The 19,302-nt window shown below is 35.7% G+C and overlaps 1 protein-coding gene across 4 annotated transcripts in view; it reads right to left on the bottom strand.

The window, feature by feature from the left end:
• The window catches only part of HMCN1 (hemicentin 1), a 420,069-nt gene that overhangs the window by 319,973 nt on the left and 80,794 nt on the right, over positions 1-19,302 (bottom strand). For all 4 annotated transcript variants that reach the window (XR_008999387.1, XM_057507948.1, XM_057507950.1 and 1 more), the window contains exon 2: positions 7,151-7,221. Coding sequence is in view for 3 of the 4 variants with exons in the window: in XM_057507948.1 (XP_057363931.1) it covers positions 7,151-7,221 (71 nt within the window). In the remaining variant the exon portion in view is untranslated. The remainder of the gene's footprint in view (positions 1-7,150; positions 7,222-19,302) is intronic.

Here is a 19,302-nt window from a genome sequence, read left to right as displayed (position 1 = left end):
TGTCAGTAGTAAGGGTCTGACTCTTCAGCAATTGATCTTTCAGTTGGTTGGAATTTTTTTCATGTCGGGTCTGAAGAGGAGATTCAGTTTACTTCACTTCAACTGATCATAAATAATCTATCAGTTGACTATTCCACATACCAGGTACTCAATATTTTAATCAATGAATCAGAAAATCATGTGCTTTCATACTGTAAAACATTTCAAAAGCTTCATAATTCACATGAATTATAATGGACCAGGGTCCTTTCAAGAGAGAAATGGCATGGAGGTGACCAAGCATAAAATACCATCATACAGCTTCTAATGATCAGAAGACATGTGGAAGTTTGCCGAGTTAAATCTAGGCAAAAAATGACAAACCACAAAATGGTATCTTGGTATTCTCAGTCTCCACTTCAGTAATTCTCCCCTTCTCTACTATTGAGAGAGTTCCATCCTCTCCTCTTCAAGGATCTGTCCCTTTTCATTGTGACCTTTTCTTTTCCCTTCAAATTAAGACATGGCCCTGGTGCCTGGGTGGGACAGATTTCTGGTTTCTCCAAACAGACGGCACCCCTGTTCGCTCAGAGAATGAGCCAGAAGAAGGCAGGGGCGGAATTAGAAACCCTTACAACCAGTCATCCCTTGCTTGCACCTCCTCTGGACTTGCTTCCATTCTCCCCATCTTTCTCTCTGCTATGACTCCTCTATCTTTTTTCTGTACTAGTCAGACTCAATTCACCCACTAAAATATCTTTACTTTCTGCTCTAACACTCATATGTGGATTTTTTTGTCCTTTCCAGCACAGTTGGTATTATCTCTGTTACCATGTAGCTGAAGGAGATTATACAATTTGATTCTTTTTATTTAATGTGGTAAAAATATATTTATACTGCTTATGCTATTTTAGGTCTTGAAAAAAAAGTTATCAATACAATGCATCTTTTACTAATAAAATCATTGTATCTTAAGCATATTACAATTTATAGGGAAGTTTGAGATAGACAAATATCATGGGCTTTCTTAGAGCTAGTACTCATTAAACAAAATTAGTGAAAGAAGATCTTGATCATTCAAAGGAGGAGACTATATGTATATATACACACATATAGACATATATAAAAATTAGGATTTTTAAAAATCAGCATGAATATAGAAGGATGGAAATCTGGTTTAAAGCTTATCTGAGGAAATACTGAGGAACTTAGCTGGTGATGCCCCATTATTCAATAATGTGATATGCCTGTCAAAGAAAACCCATATCAGCCTCACACACCAACAGAGGCTCCTAGACATTGCTCCAAAGGACTCCCCTAAATATCATATGGTGATGAAGGCCATTCAAACCTCTAACAAAGCACTGACAAATCTCTGACAGGAGTACTCATGTCTGGAGTACTGATAGGTTCCTGTAAGAAATTCAGATATTTCACTGCATAATTGACAAATAATACTCAAAGTCAATACCAATACCAAGACTCCAAATTCTTCTTGACACTTTTAAAAGGCCTAAGAATAAAAAAAGATAGCTTCTTGAGAAATGCTCGATCTCAATTTAGATTGAGAAGAAACTCTGAATTTCTTTTATATCCATTTTGTTGAAAGTGAGGTTTATAATTTTCTCTAGTTCTGGCTTTAGATAAAGGAAAATTCTCTCAAGGAAAACATTTGCCCTCCATCCTTACCATCATCTAAAAAGTGACAAAATCAGATGTAGTACTTAGTATGGGGACTAGAGCAACGTCTTAGTTGGTTAAGCAGCACTTTGGGATGAATCGAGGCATCACAGCTCAGTGGATTCCTCTTCTTAAACGTTATTTTGTGACACGCAACTGCAATATTTACTCTGCAATGACTCGGATTTGCCCTTAAGAACATTCCGACACATGCACAGTTTGAAAGTAAAATCAAGACACTTCTCAGAATCCACACTCACTCCATCCTACCTGTCTGTATATTCTGGTTTAAATAAGCAATCCAACAGAATACCCTTTTTACTCTTCAACGTTTGAAGTACACATAGAAGAACTATTTGCTTCTGGACAGGGTACCAGGACAGATGCCTAGAAAAGAGTCAAGCTTTCCCACCTAGTCCCCTCCATTCTCTGACCTCAGGCCCCATCCTTCAACCCCTGAGGATACAGGGTTGTCTGTCCCTCAGAGGACTCATTACTCTAGCAGAAAAACTCTTGCAGCAAACTAGTTTTAATAGGTGCTTCGTTCAGGCCCCAAGAAGTTTCAACTTTAACAATAAAAATAATAGAGGTACCACTTACAAATTAACTACAGTTTAAACACTACCTTTCAATCTCTTAAAACGCATCTCGTTCTTGTGTCTCTCGAAGGTGTGTGTGGTTAAACTTAAATAAGCTTACCATATTAAGTGACGAGAACACATGCTGGGCAAGGGTAGTAATTTCTGATTTATAATTAATTTTGTCATTTTCTGCTCAGTAATTTTAGGCGAGCCAATTCCTCAAAGGGATCAGAGGTACAAGTAGAAGTCAAAATCTTTAAGGAATACATTAATTTTGTTGAGCATGAGACCACTTCTAGACCTACACTGCCCTTAATTCTCTCTTTTCCTATTTTGCAGTAAAATACAAAGAGAAATTACAAAAATAAATGGCTATATTGGTTAGATTAGTAAATTGCTTAAACCAAAGTAGCAGAGTGATAAGGGACACTAGCTTTATCATTAATTACCTCCAGTTTTGAGACCAGGCTGGCTACTTGCCAACTTGGTGACCTGAATAAAACATGTTACTTAATATCTCAACGTTTCAGTATCTTTATTTATAAAAAGGAATAATCATATTTGTGTGGGTCTGAATTGAGAGAATGACTTTAAAATACTTGCAAAATCTTTCATAAGACACATGCTCCATTATTGTTTCTCATCTTTCCCTTAAAAGAACTTTAGACTACTAGAGATAGTAGGAATATTGGTAGTAATAACAGCTAACGTTTATTGAGCCCTTACTTTGGGTCAGACACCAGTTCTACTATTCTTGAAGCTTTTACATGTATTATACTCCTTAGTCTCACTTTCTTCTCTAAATTAAATACACGCCATTCTCTCTGTAAAAAGTACATATATATACGTACATACATTTGTTAAGTCAAATGCATATTAAGGAAACTTAAATGGAAATAAAAGCTGCTTTCTTCCATTGAATCATGTCCACTACCAAAAATGAAAATCACATCTTCCACAGCTCTACGTTATATCTATGCCAACAATACGGTCCCTCCCTTTTTCTTTTTCTAGTCATTTTTCTTTCTTTTTGCTTTCTTAGGTTTTTATTTTATTTTATTTTCTTGGTTATATACCAGTTTAATTTTTAATTCATATAGAAGACTTCTCTATATGACTAGAAATAAAAATCCTACTTTTACATAGTAGCATGACTTAGAATACTAAAACTTAGATAAAGTATATACCAAATTGGTATCATTAAATTGTTCTAAAATCAGCATTGTAGTCTTTCCCTATCTGACCATGAATTTTTCAGATTCTCCTTTGGCAGTTTTCTAACATCAGTTGTTCTTACACTAAAGCAAAACAGTTTTTCCCTTCCCCCTTGACCTTTTGCAATTTGTCTACTCCTCTGCTTCTCTTAAACAATGACAATAATTGGACCCTTTCATAATTACCTTGTTGTTCTGTGAGAAAACTGTTCTACATATTTTTTTTTACTCTTGTTTCTGCTTTTTATAAGATCAATTTTATCAACAAAGGAAAATTAAAATATGTGTAAAGCTTTTCAGTTTGGGGATCAACTATCTATACAAAAGAACTGTAATTCCTTAAGCAGAAATATCTTCTCTTTTTTACATTTCAAATGTTTCACTAATTTCCTTTTTGTTCTTTAAAACACTTGAATAAAAAGCTTAAAAACATATCACTGCCAACACTATTTTCTAAAAATCAACAAGCTTAATAGTTTCTTATAAAGAATGTGACCCGAAGCAGGACTTTACACCACATATTTACAAGGATATTAATTCCCAAAGCTCTGTGTGATTTGAATACCATTTGTTGTCATTTGTCTTCCCTTCTTTTCCCCAGAGAGAAAGCTCAGATGCTTTTCAAGTTATTTCTCTGCATTCCAAATGAAAGAGGATAAAAGAAAATGAAATTAATGTTATAAATTCAATGATTTAAGTTTAGTGATATTTTTTCTAAGTTTTCCTGGAAAATTTTAATTTGGTTTTCCTCCAGTTAATTTCATATCCCTATAAGAAAAATAGGTGAGTCTAGTGTTATGTTAATGGGCAGTTATTTTATTTACTTAAAATTGAATGTACTTCTCTTGTTTTCAAAACTATTACAAATGTGAAAGGAATATTTTTAAAGGTTTCCTTTCTTAAAAAATCCAAGTTAGTTTTAATAGGACAGCAATTCTTGTTGCTCTGGATATCAGTGATTTTGGGGGAATTACTAAAAATGGTAGAAGGGGAACTGAAAAAGGGTCTAGAAATTACACACAAAACAACATCTAGTATCTCATACTAGCATCTTGTGAAATTTGTGATGCTTAGTTTCTCAGACTGATCTATGAAATAGTAAAATATTCTCTAAACAAACACTGAAAAGAAAATAAAAAATATTCTGTAGATTAGGTGTTCAGTGATGAAGTAGCCTAGTGTCTTTTCATATTTAGACCTAAATTAATGACATGCTTTGCCATTGATCTCAAAAGGAATAATTCACAAGAAAATCTGAAACTAAAAACATTTATTTCTGCGGTATCCCCAGTGATTATAACAGTGCTCAATGTTGAGTAAACGGAAAAAGTAAATATTTGATTTCTTCCCCATCTGGTTGTTCTAATTAAGCATCCTCTAGGCTCCCAAGTCAATACAAAAAAAATCCCTTAAGATGCAGCCAGTCCAGAAGAAACCTCCAGAGAATTGGACACCAGCTTTCATTCCAGGGGAGAAAAAAAGAAAGACTATTTTCTTGAACAAAAATATGATATGACCCTACAGAGTCTCTGTATCAGGCTCAATTCCAGAGTGGGTGGGGGAGGCTTTGGGGAGGGAATTAATGGAATATGAACCAGGAATCAAGATCCTCCACCCTGGAGACAAATGGGGCAAGGAAGGTAAGTACACTCCCTGAAAAACCTTCAGAACAAAAGAAAGGGGGAGGCAGGACATCAGGACGTGCCAATGTCAGGTCTCATTGAGAATGGAGGTATTTCCATTCTGAGAAAAAAAATGAATACAGTAAAGTCCTGCCTAATATTCTAGCAGCTAGAAATCTCCATTACGTGGCCCTTCTGAAACTCTATATAATGGAAACTGATGATGAGACTTTAAAGCAAAGTTTAAATTCTATTTGATATAGTTTGTACACTGAATATACATTTTTAAAAGAAGCCACCCTCATGTGTCATTCATTTATGCAACAGCTACTTAAGTCTACTCTGCTGAAGGTACTGGTTCATCTTGCAGATGAATCAGAGGTGCCATGAGAGCTATAATAATCTTGCCCCCCGTATCTCATGACAGTATAGGAGAACATAAAAATGTAAACAACCAGGTCAATACAATTCCAATTCCCATAATCCAAGCACAGGATAGAAACTTTCATGTAAAGATTTTTTCAGAGAATCTGGACATCCAAAGCAGCAAAGACTTTTCTATATTGAGCAATTGAAAAGTAAACTGCAAATAAATATCAAGATAGAGACTGAAAAAGAATGGCATGGTACAAGAGAAAAGAAATGGAGGACTATTAGCATGAAGGTTATCAGAAGAAATTTAGTAATATAGAAAATGAGTCAATGGGCAACTAAAGAAATCTATTTAGATACTTATGAAATATAATTCCATTTAGTATATAATTTGAAAATAGAGACATGCACAATATAAGAATTCTGACTGAATACATACTTGGATTGTTCTACTTTGGATTTTTCACCCTTGTTGCAATTCTGCGCATACCATATACAGCTCCACATCAAGTCATTCACCAACAATGAAACCAAAGTATGAACCTCAAACACTCATTTGGACTCTGCTGATTTGTACATAGCGGTATAATCATTCATTCTTTTTTTCTTTCTTTCTTTCATTCATCAAAAAGTGAGCATGTTCTCTACGCCAGGCCATTTTACTATTCAGTGATGAGCTAAATCAGACAAGCTCATTCAATGTGAAATCCCAACCACTTTGTGATGGAGAGAGGGAGTGAGATATGACTCTCCTAGGAAGTTGTATTCAAAGAAAGACTTTGCATAGAGGACTTTAAATTAAGTTAAGAGAGCATGAAAGTGAGGGCAAGATGGACAGCAATTTCCAATGCAAGGAACAGGTGGGGGCAACTGCATTCCCTAGAGAACCAGGACCTAATTCAGGTGAAGAGAAAGAAACCAGCACAGGTTAAGTTGGCTTTATATATATATATGTAATTTAAAATTATATAAATTTCATATATATATATAAATTTATAGGATACCTCATATCTGTAGTAAACATTTTCACCTGCAAATATTTTCTTTAAATGCAAATGACTGCAATAGAGACCATCCATAGAGGATAATGTAATGAAACAGCCTGAAAGAAACTTTCTTTTTAAATGAATGAATTTGGGAATAATGATTCTCAAAGCAGCACTGAGGAGAAGGTGCATATCAACCCTATCTCCAAATCCTGTTTTCATAACAGCATTTAACCCAATGTTATTCATTTTTTTCTAAAAAACAAATTATACTTACAGGCAAACATTTTATATAGTTGACATACAGCATGGAATATCACAATTACCTTAATGATACCATTACTGTAGTGAGAAAAGAATTAATGGTGCCTTAGGATTCTTAGTGAAGGGACTCATCTAGATCAGGGGTCAGAAAACTCTTCCTGTCAAGGGTTACCTAGGAATAGCCTAGGCTCCGTGGGCCAGTCTGTCGCAACTATCCATTTGCTGCATGAAAGCAGCAGAAAACACATCAGTGAAAGTGGTATTTTGAACGCAGCCTGTCCCACTCCCGTATCTATTGTTCAATTCATTTAGGACTCAAGTGAGAAAACTAAGTGGTACTAGAATTAAAAACAAATAATTACTTCTTTAAGATATAAAAATAAGGAAAATCAGCCAAAAGTTCACGCTTTCCATTTTCCCTCAAAGAAATAAAATTTAAAGCAAGCACTCACCTGAACATACAGTTCTCTGAGTTCATATTGAAATTTCTTGGGATCTGTGGTAATTGTTACCGGGCCAATTTCTGTGAAGATAAAAATGACACAGGTAAATAGATAGTAATCAATAGCACTGAAGACTTTAACGTACTGTGTTTAAAAATGTCTTTTCACTGTGCACTACATGATTATTTTCTGATAAGAAATAGCAAAACAACAAAGACTGTTTCTCAATTTATAGCTACCACAGAATAACTTACATTTTGCTGTAAATTATGCATACCTAAAAGAGTAGATTTTTTAGCTCTCGGAAATGCAACGGGATAGTCAAAAATGTCATAGGACAAAGAGTTCAGACCCCAGTTTCAGTTCCTTTTTACTCTCACCAGTCAGAGAATATTTATGCAGCACCTACTTTGTTGTTGGACTAGAAATGAATCACTTATTCATCCTATAGCTCTATTTTATCACTTATAAATTGTTAAATTAGTCTGTAGCTTTTCTGTAAGTCCAAATTAGGACAAAATAAAAAAGCTTCATACTACACAAAAAGGAAACAAATGACCTTCCATGTGTATCCCACAGGGTTTTTAAGAACTTGCAGAAGACCAGATATGAAGATATAAAAAGTTCAGGAAATAGTCCCTATCACTTCATTTCCCATCACTGGGGTCGCTGTCCATCACTAGCAACCACTCTCTGGAGCTGGCTTTGACCACCATAACTCCTTTTGGGGTCACTGCCACCCTCATGACCACCAGATATACTGCACAAATCATTGCTTCAAATGAGAACAGATGGGGCCAGAGCATTCCCTAGAAAACCAGGACCTAAGTCAGGTGAACAGAAGGAGCCCCAGATACCAATGTGCGTTAACTTGGATATATAATATATACATTATATATATACATATATTATATATATTATATATAATACATATACACACACATGTACATTACATATATATACATCACATATATACACACACATACACATATATACACAATATATATATCCATACACCTATATACACATATATATTTGTAGGATACAGCATGTCTATAGTAAACATTTTAATCTGCAAATGTGATTTGCTTTTAAAAAAAGTCAACCTTTAAAGCAGACAAGTGGAAAGTGGCCTTTACAGTTACGAATTACTTTCCCCAGAAAACGTCCATATTTGTAAGTAATAGGCATTAAAATTCACCTGAGTATCATGTGCACAGACATATCAGCTTAAATTCCCAGGGTGGATGAAAAATTTTCCATTTTATCTAATGAAGATAGAGGCTGCATGCAAAACTATAATGTGCAACTACCACACAAAATTATAAAAATATTTCACACTTAGTCTTTATAAGACAGTTTCTAGTTTCAAAGGCATACTGCTAGAAAATGACTTATGACTTCAAAGGATAATAATTCATTACCCAGGCCATCTAAAATGTGCTAAATGTGATGCAAAGACATAATTTGTCTGCTATAACCCATTTTTCTTAGAAATCATGAAAAAAATGCCTCCATCTTTCACCATAGATTAGACACCTTGCAGTATGCAAAAGGAATGGAGAGGCAATTGGAGGAACTGTATGAAAATGCAAACATCTGCATTCCATACAAAGCAGAATAGTCATTAGCTGTGAAAAGTCATGTCCCAAGTACATGGAAAATCAGAGAAGCCTATTCCCTCAAGACTAAACAAAGGCATACTTTGCAAAGGAATGCAAAACAGCAAAGAATATGCCAGGCAGTTACACCCTGACGTATGAATTGTCAGCAGCACTGTCAAGCCAAGTTCTATGTCCCTACATGGCATAATACTGCAATGATTCTACAATTCAAAACTCAAGAAGTAGAAAGGAATGCAAAGAATACTAGGAAAAAGCAATTGCCTATGAATTAAAAGTGCAGACATGCAAGAACATTCTCTTTAATAATATAAAAAATAGCCCTGGATATATGCCTGTTCTACAAGAGTGGAGATCAAGGGATGCTATTAAAATAAGAGGACTGGCTAGCCTTCATTTACTTATCCAGAGACTCAAACATCCACCTGTTTTCAACAAAGATAGGAAATCTCTCCTGAAGCTCATTAGTAAACATTTTTGCAAACCACACTGGACAGCTGAAATAAATCTTTTATCAGTTAGGAGAAATACTCAGGAGAGGTAAAGCCTTGCTGAGCTGCCATATCCCTCCAGCTGTAAGCAACATTTGCAACTCTTTTGAATTGAAGATGACTATTTGGCAGAATCAAGCTCTCCTCCCTTTCAGGACTTGCTTCCGTTCCAGTCTTTCTCTTCACTGAACAGCCCTGTGCCAGTTGTGTTGTGTGCAATTTCCTCCTCTCTTCCTTTTTGCTCGTTTTTGTTTCATCCCCTGCCAAGCCTTTGAAGACATTCAGCAGGTACAAAACTTTGTCCTCTCTTCCTGCCTGAACATGGCACTCTATTGCTTACAGAATTAAATGGGAATTCTCCAAGGCATTCCAGGCCCTCTCTTCTATTAATCTAATGCTCGAACATTGTCAGCACTACTTAGCATGAAGCAACTGAGTGTCCTCACCATCCCCATGGCTGTCCCCACTGCTTTTCATCTGCTCATTCTATAAAGCTTAATTTAAGTCCTATCTCCTTGAATGTGCTTTAATGTTTGCTTTTTCTTTAATTTGCTTTAATATTATTTTGATAATATTTGTATAGCAAAGACATGGGAAGAATAAAGGTGTGTAACATATAACAGGATGCAGAGATCATTTCCAATGTATTCAGTTAATTCTATCTAGTTATTACAAAGAAAACCCAACAAAACAATAATAAGAAGACAACCATCAATCTCTAAAAAGAATGATGGAGCTAATGGAGCTAGGAGGGCATTAAAGATGATTTGGTTCAATCCCCTTACCTACAGATAAGAAAATTGGAGGTCCAGGGAGGGTGAAATTGAAAAAACCTTGGTGAAGAAAGAAGTTAAGATAGCTGGTAACATTTTCTATACTAAACAACCTGAGCAGCTCACTAACATTTTCTCTTTTCTAAGATCTCCATTCTGTCAATGATTATATTACTGTGACTTTCTCCTCCTTCCTCTGGACCATGGGCAGGACAGGCCATGTTCAAAGTGCCCAGTTCAGTGCACACAACGTTCAGAATTCTTTATTGTCACATACTTGCATGGTGTCTTTAATAAACCAAAGAAAACTATCCTTCTTGCCTGGTAAGTACTATAACTGAACACACAAAGAAATCTCACTGGAAAATTCTTCCTCAGATCTATTTAACAAACATACATTGAGCACCTAATATATGTGGTTGCCACCAGTAACATAAAGACCACCAGACATGAACCCTGCCCTCAAAGTCCTAATGGTCTGGTGGCGAAGATAAAATCATAAATATGTAATTCCCATACAATGTAATAAGCACAGAAATATGAGTTTGGAAAAGGTAATGTGGGAGTGCTAACTAATATAGAGAATTTTTTTTTTTTTTCAGAGAGAACCAAGGGAGGTTTCAAAAAAGGAGATGAAAATTTTGGATTTCAAATCAGAGAAAACAAGTTATCTCTCAATGTCAGTTTCTTTTTAAATTCTATATATCATTTAAAAGGCGTTCCTTTACCCTATCATATTAATATTATTACCTATAGCTATTTATATTTGCAAGCATTTTTGTAATTCGCAATACTTTGTAACATAGTGATTCCCTTTGAGCCTCACCACAGCCTCATGAAGGAAGGAGAACAGATACAATTATACAAACAATTGAAGGTGAGGCGCTGAAGCCAAAGCCTCCCAGTCCCTTTGAGGGCTACCACAATGCCACGTGCCTGTGACAGGATGGCAGCTACGACATGAGGCTGTCATTTGCCATGCTTTTATGTCCCCTTCACTTGACTAGCAGCACAAGGACATAAACTGTCCCAAAGTACCTAAAATAGATTCTCAATAAAAGTCTGAAGATGGAAAGAAGGGAGAAAAGGGAAAAAAAGAATAAAGGTTAAACCCAGGCCTTCAGATTCTTTATTTCTTGTCCTTTTCATCATGCCACCGAGACTCCATGCTAAAGGCCGTGTATGGGATTAGCATGATGACACTGAATAGTCAACTGAGAAGTTTTCAGTTTCTTCTATTGACCAAAATTTTTTTTTAAATTAAAGTACTACTGACAATCTTATGTTGGTTTCAAATATACAACAGAGTGGTTCGACAGTCACCCATATTATTAAATCCTCACCCCTTCTAGTGCTGTCACTATCTATCAATGTAGTAACCAAAATGTTTTGTTCTTTACTTTATCAAGTTATTGATGAAGATAATCAAGAGATCATTTTCCACATATAGCTTATCTTAAAAAAATAAAAGAAACATTACGGTACTGTATTGTTATTACAAATACAAGAAATACCTTGTGCTTCAGAAACAGCATGTCAGACTTAAAAAAAATAGTGGCTGAAACTCTAAGGCAGTCTTTCTTTTTTTCATTAATTTTATTATTTTCTGTTTCCTAGGGGTTTATCAGATGAGTTCACGTCTTGAGCAATTAATTTAACAAAAATCAAAGTTCAGTTTATTTCCAGCATCTCAGCCATTGTTCTCTTAATCTGAGTTGCTGGATTGTATTTGAGAAAATAGTGGAAAGAGGTTCACAATGTAATATTTTCTTACACTGCTTCACTTGGCAAGATCACTATCCAGTTTCTCACTTCCTTTTCCTTCCCACTAACAGATTGCTACCCCTTACAGTGTTCCTTTACTCGAAGGGGTTCCTTGATAATAAAACGAAGTTACTGCTGGCTGCTAGGGTCTAAACATTGCCTGTGCACGATTTGATAACAGTGTTCACAGTTGATTAAAAAAAAATACAGTTCATGTCCTTATATTTATAGTTATACATAAATATGTGAAAAGTTAAAATGAGAACTTCCAAGCTGTATTATAAATTAATCAATATTTGCAAAGCCTTATATGAGAATCAAAGAAATATGTAAATCATAGGGCCTGACATAGGGGACTTAAACATAGTTAACAACTTGAAAGGTATGAAAAGTTAAGGAGTCTAATCCAGCATCTGAGAAGTACCAAGTGATGCAAATGCAGAGGGACAGCAAATTTTCTGTGTCCGGAGAGGACAGACACGCTTGAGCCTAGGGAAATAAATGGAGAAAGCATCAAGGAGGAGATGAGGTATGAGTTGAGACTTGAAGAACATGCCAGATTAACAGAAAGTGACCTTAAATTTCAGACATGTCCTGCTCAACAGCCTTCCATGAGCTGAATCTCGATGTGTTCCATTTTCTAAAACTTCACATCTTGAGCAATTAATTTAACAAAAATCCATTGTAATGTCAATTATGTGTAGAGTTGCTAGTACGAATAGATGTGTTCAAAGCACTGAAGTCGTCTAAATGAAGTTAGTAATTATTTTTCCTGCTTTGGGAAGCTACAGAAAATCAGATTAATAACTATATTTATTTATACTGTTTTCAATTTAATCTACAATACACTCTTCCCAGATTTATCTATCTGCATTCAATCGTTCTGTTGCTGTCCAGCACCGTTTTTAAATGATCTGTATCTAATCCACAAAAACAGAACTGTTTCCTGACTTTGAGCTAAGCTAATGCCAAGCATATTTCAGGACTCATGTAATTGAGTACATTCCTACTCACATTAGAACAGGTAATTTTCAAGGCCACTTAAAGACCCTTAATGATTGTTTTGACATGAAGTGATGTATTTAGTGTGTTTTATAAAATCCAGGTCAGTGAGGAATTCATGCATAGCATGTTATCTAATAGTGGTTAAATAGCATTCTGCTCCACTATCCAAATAGATTATTCATTTAACAAGGAGTTGTACGATAACCTTAAACATGTGCATTTAACAAAATTGCAGATAATACACGTACAACGCCAGGGTCATTTCACTTGGACTGCTGAACAGGATGCAGAAAACATCGTGAACATGAATTCAGCAATGTTACACAGCTGTTTAGAACAGGATGCAAAGAAGAATGCCTTAATAATTGACACAGGACTGTGAGGTATACTAAGTAGGAAGGATGTTAGTGCTTAGATTGGACTTTGACCAGGGCTGCAACAAGCACTCTTACAAAAACAGCCATGGGATTTTTAATGGCCAACAAAGTTCAGACTCACTTTCACCTACAATCCTAAACAGAAAATGTCTTTTTAACATCAAAATATACCCCTGCATTGATAAGGTATACTCAGAGGGATAAAAAAGCATATATTTTGTCATGCTAATAATAAAATTTAATTAACAAACTTCCCCATGTGATCAAACTATCCTGAAAGCAAACAAGAAGAAAATTAATACCATGTACAAGAACATTTTTTAATTTAAATAATAATATTCTTCTGGGGAAATGTGTTTTAAATTTTAAGATAAATATATTAGAATTCATTTCAAAGTTTTAACTGTTCTCTTAGGCAATTCTTTAATTGGTCTTTCAAATAAATCCAGACATCAGTGAGGGATAGATAGAGGTAAAATATTGAAGAAATACATGTTTGAAAATCCTTAGAAAATAATTATTAATATTGTTTAAATTTCTATGTTAGGAGAATAGACTTAACTTTTGCCCTGATAATTTCCACAACTAAACAAATGTATGCTGTCCTTTGATCATGTTTTCAAGGAAAATCTAATCCAGTGACTCAAAACCGTATCTATGAAGTAAACACTATTTGCAAAAATATGGGAAATTGGAGACACACTGCTAAAAAATATGATCCTTTTATGTGTCTATATTATGTGATTATATATGTATGGTTTCCTAAAATACTTCCATTCATTCATTCAACAAACAGGCATTATATCCTTAAGGTTAGTTCAAATTGGCAAAGAAAAGTACAAACAAGCAAACACATTTAAAGGCAGGGCTCTTGAGTATAAGAGACAGAAACATTGGGTGTGTCTGACACATTAAAGGACTGGCTGTGTGGACTTATGATCAGTGCAGTTTTATACAAGGCCCTTCTCTCATGAGGACCCTTACCTTGGGGTTTAATGCTTTGTAGTCACTGTCTTGAAATAATTTTATCTTTTCATTTGTGTTTTGTAGATGAAATTCAACAGGACAATAGAACATGTACTCTGAACCTGGAGTCTTGGTTCATGTGTGGTCCCCCCATCCACATGTTCTCCTCCCTCCATATGCCTCAGGCCCTCCGCACCACCCGTCCCTGCTCCTGCCAGCTGTCAGCATCCACCATCTGCCCCAGCAGGGACCTAATGTGAGGGTCAGGAGGGTTAGCATTGAGGGTATGCAAGCACTGGCTGAGGCCAGAGTCCATGTCTCAGCCAGGCCAAGCTTTTCACACACTCCCAGTCCAGGTACTAAGCACATCCCAGCACCAAGGTTTAAAGATCCCTGTGGGTTGCTTGTCTGTCAAAGATTTGGGTGAAACAACACCATGAGGAGAGGAGGTGTTTGGCTCAACTTCACCAGACCCAGCTCCCTGCATGCCTGGAAACTCGACAGCCCACGTGGTGGAAAACCAAGAGCAGCCCAAAGCCCCAGGCAGGATCGAAGGGGCCAGCGTAGGTCTGTACCTGGCCCACAGGTATCCCTGTGCCCAGGGGCACTCCCTCACAGGTGCCATGCTGGGAGGATCTTCTCTTCTTCCTTGCAACCCTCTGAAGTCTGGCTGAAGCCATACCTTGAATTTTACCATCCATCCTTACGTTCAGCTATGCCAGTTTTAAATGCAAACATCAGAGTACTTAACTCACATGTGGATTCACCCAAAGTATACAATTTGTATTTCGTGGCTGCTGCCAGATGGTCCCTCCAACTGGCCAGAAGAGATACACACAAACAAGACTTAGGAAGGCTGAAGAAGGAACCATTCATTTATAATCCTAGCCATGATATGAATGTTCCGGGTGTATCATGACATTGAATTAAGTAGCACTCCTTGTTGAAACATAAAAGGCTTGTTTTTTTAATGAAAAAAAAGACCATGGTAATATAAAAGAAAAGTAAGTATTAAAATATGTGTATTCTGGTAAAATAACATGAGTTTAATAGATTAAAAATCTCAAAAAGAACTTTGTTTTTACTTTTGTGTGTTTTAGAATACTTAGCAACAACATTCTTAAATTTATTTTGAACAGCACATGGGCAATTTTATCAATGAAAACTGACAAAGAATACAATAAAGGACATCCTAGGCATGAATAACTAAGAGGACAGACAGGTTTATATACAAATAAATATGTAATAGCTGGAAAAGAATTAGTAATCTATATACAAACTACCATCTGGAGACAAAGTGCATAAAATAGAATTATTTATTTTGAAAATATTTAATTCATATTTTACAGTATATAGTCAAATGTGCTCCAAAAAGATTAAATGGTTCAATATACATTATAATTATTTTAACTGAATCTAACTTAGGATGTGTATCAGATACACAGAAGAATAGCATTCTCCTTTTCAAAGCAATAGAATAAATCACAAGAGAAAATACACATATAAATTGATAAAAATCAATGAAAATTAAAATCTAAAAAACATGGCAGATTTGGCAACATCTATATCATCAACTAAAGTAGACTAAAATATATACTATGGGAGACATCCTTCAAATTTATACAAAAAAATATACTACATGAAATAACATTCATTAAAAAGAAGGTTACAAACAAGACCAGGAGTAAAGGTTCCTATTTATAGTGAAAGAGATGTAAACTGCAGCAAATTTAAAGCACCTTGTAAAAACAAAAATGATTTTTTTAAATTATCACTCAAACCAATGTCAAAATAAGCGTGGAATATTTGTACTGTTGGCAAAACTGTAAGTGGTTACCACTTTTGTTACATTTACTATAATTACATGATTATAGGTACAATAAGTCTTAGAAGTATCTTATGATAAGGTCATTTCCCTCTGTTATAATTCATTGAAAATAAAAAGACATCGACATTACTAGGTATCAATAAATCATGAATGGTTTACAGCACATGATTCTGTAAGTAGTATTAGGCAGCAATTAAGCTACGGTCCCATGTAGAAACACAAGTTAATGTTTATTATACAATATTACATAAAATGGCAAAACATAGAATTGTTTATACAGTGTGATTGCAACTATCCTCAAAGAAAATAAGCATAAGCACAAATTTCGAAAGGTCACATCACAGTAAAAAATTGATGTTTGAGCAGGTGGAATAGTAAGTATTTTTTTCTTCACAATTTTTTAATTCTTGTACTTATAATTTAGGAAGAAAGGGAGAAATTTCACTTGGTGACATACAAGGTTGAAGCTGTGTTCATGATTTTGGCTGTGTGTGGTTCTTCAGTGGTTTAAAGTGGTTACTGGGAAAAGGCACAGAAATATTTCTCAGTATTAGGCAAGAAAACAAGGAAAGCATTGGCTTGGGACATTGCCTGTTGGTGTTGGGAGGTGAAATATTTTAAGTATTTAGAATCTAATCAAAACAGCCATTGTCTGGATACACTGTCAATCCTCTCACTTCAAGCTTTTATCTTTCCTCTTAATGGCACAGCTCTTGGTAATGTCTTCTTCCTACTGATAGTCTTTATTAAATATACAAAGAATTCCTATTGATTGAATGAAATCAAACTCTTCAGACTTGGAACACTGAAATTCAACCAGTCACACTTTGGTTCTCTTCTGCTTACTGATGTTGACTTTCTCTGCACACTCACATGACGATGTGTGTCTATTCTTATGCACGTGCGCATGTGTTGCTTTTTTCTCTTCACAGGATATCAAAAATATACCAAATATCCAGTATAATTATAAATATTGAAGGTGAAACTGAATCATTAATGTGAGCGTCCATTTTAAATATAAATATCTCTCCTAATATGAAACAGTTCAGAGTATTCACCCTAGTTGTAACTAAAAGCATCCCAGATTTGGAATTTACCATAGTCTCTTTAAGGTCAATGACGTCAATTATTTTGTTCTGGTGTGAATCTTCTCCAAAGGTATTTTCAGCCCAAGACAAACCCGTGCATCATGCCCTTACCTGGTCATGGGAAAGCGCCCCCATAAGAGCTGTCCCACTCTTCCCACATCACCGATACACTGTTGCAATTGCAAGGAGAGGCCTGTGTGTCCCCACAGACACCAACAGGCTATGGCACATACCCAACTTTCCAAAACTATATACAAGGAACAAGAGACATTCTGATACATTTCTCTGGTATCACAATGATCAGTCCCTTCCTATCACCACAGGTTTTCAGTACCTCCGCTCCAAGTTCCCATGCTTCTCTAGTTCCCTCTCAAGAACATTTCTGTTAATTGATATATCAAGCTTTCTCTTTAGAACTTGAACTCCAAAAGGCAAGGATTGTTTCTTTGTTGGATAATCTGTATTTAAACCAACATGTAGTAATTAACATGCGTTGTACAGGCACCCGTTAAACAATTGGAGACACTAAGATTTATCCAAGCGAAGTGCCCAACCAAACTGATTAATGGTGCTTAAATAGGTGCTGAACCAGACCCCACCAGAAAATCTGCATAGTGTCCACAAAAAGTGGCATTTGATTTGGAATTGTTCACTCCCACGGCCCACATTTACTAAATGGCTGACTTAAAAGGCAGTCTATTGTTTGATTAAGAGCTTAGGCACTGGAATCAAAACTACTTATTAGAATAAATACTGCCACATAATTCAGGTTTTGTTTTGTTTCATTTTTAATTTTTGCCAAGCTCCTTAATCTCAGTGACTTACAGTCTCCTCATCTATAAAATGGGGTGATAAGGTAGTAATGACTCGTACACTACAGAGTTCTCACACAGTCTCTTGAGGATCACTTGTGTGGTGCAGTGCTTGGGATTAAACATCCTAATAACCCTGTTGTTCCCACTGCTAGTATCTTTCTCGACAATGTCAAAGACATTACATTGACTTCTATGACTGATTTTTTAAAAAATCCATTATAATACAAAGAACAACTTTGATCTGGGAGTTTCCAAAAAATAATACTTTTCATTGCCTATCATTACTTAAGATGATTTAATGAATTTGGATTTCCATCTCAAAAAGGTGTAAGTATAAGGTACATTCTTATTAAGCCATGCCTCCTAAAAAGAATTTGTATTTTTGTCTTTCATAAGATGAATTGTGTTTACATGAGTTTTTAGATACTTCCTTGCCTTTGGAAATAATTGAACATCATTTCCCATCCTTATCATTAAGTCAGATCTCAGAATTTGAAGCTATATGATCACATATTTCAGAAATATGAGTGAGCTTTAATTCCTACTTCTCTGATACTTAAAAATATTAATACCCAAACAAGACTGAGATAAAAATAGCATTTACCAAAAAGAGAAAATAGACATGATTTAGGATTGCTATTTAACACTTACATGAAGATATTACTGTCAAGTTACAATATCTACTCACTGTTCTCAAAGTAATCTAGAAAAATGTCTAACTCAACACCTTTGCTTATATTTTTTCTATATGAGTTTTCTTCGAGATACAACTCAGATCCCACCTTTTTGGAGCATATTTCTGAATGTCTGAACCCTGAGAGATCACTCCTCGGAATTCTTTCAATGGTATGTCTCAACTATTTGGTGTTTACCGTCCTCTAAAATGGCCTCTAATGACCCCCATCACCTGATACTCACACCCTTTGTGTAATCCCCCCTCCCTGTGTATGGGTATGGGTTGAATCTAATGATGGGCTTCTAACAAAGAGAAAGGGTGAAAGTGATGGGACGCCACTACTGAGATTAGGTTACAAAGGAACTATGGATCCAGTCTTGTATGCCAACTCTCACTCTCTGATGGAAATCACCCATGTGAACTACACTATTATCCTACAGAGAGGCCCACATGGCAAGGAATTGAGGGCAGCCTCTGTCCAACAGCCAGCAAGGACTCAGTCCAACTGCTCGCAAAGAGCTCCCTTCTGCCAACAGCCACGTAAGGAATTAGGTTGATCCTTCTCCAGTCAAACCATGCAATGATCAAAGACCCAGTTGGTACCTGGATGTTAAGACTTGTGAGAGACCCTGAGCCAGAGGACCCAGCTAAGTAGTGCAAGGATTCCTGACTCACAAGAAGTATGATATGATAAATATTGATTGTGTTACAACACTAAGTTTTGGAATAATTTTTTATGCAGCAGTAGGTGGCTAC

This window comes from Manis pentadactyla, chromosome 9 (assembly GCF_030020395.1).
Source record: "Manis pentadactyla isolate mManPen7 chromosome 9, mManPen7.hap1, whole genome shotgun sequence".
NCBI classification, from domain to species: Eukaryota; Metazoa; Chordata; class Mammalia; order Pholidota; family Manidae; genus Manis; species Manis pentadactyla.
Note: the sequence above shows the minus strand (reverse complement) of the source record. Positions and strands in the feature narration are given on the sequence as shown.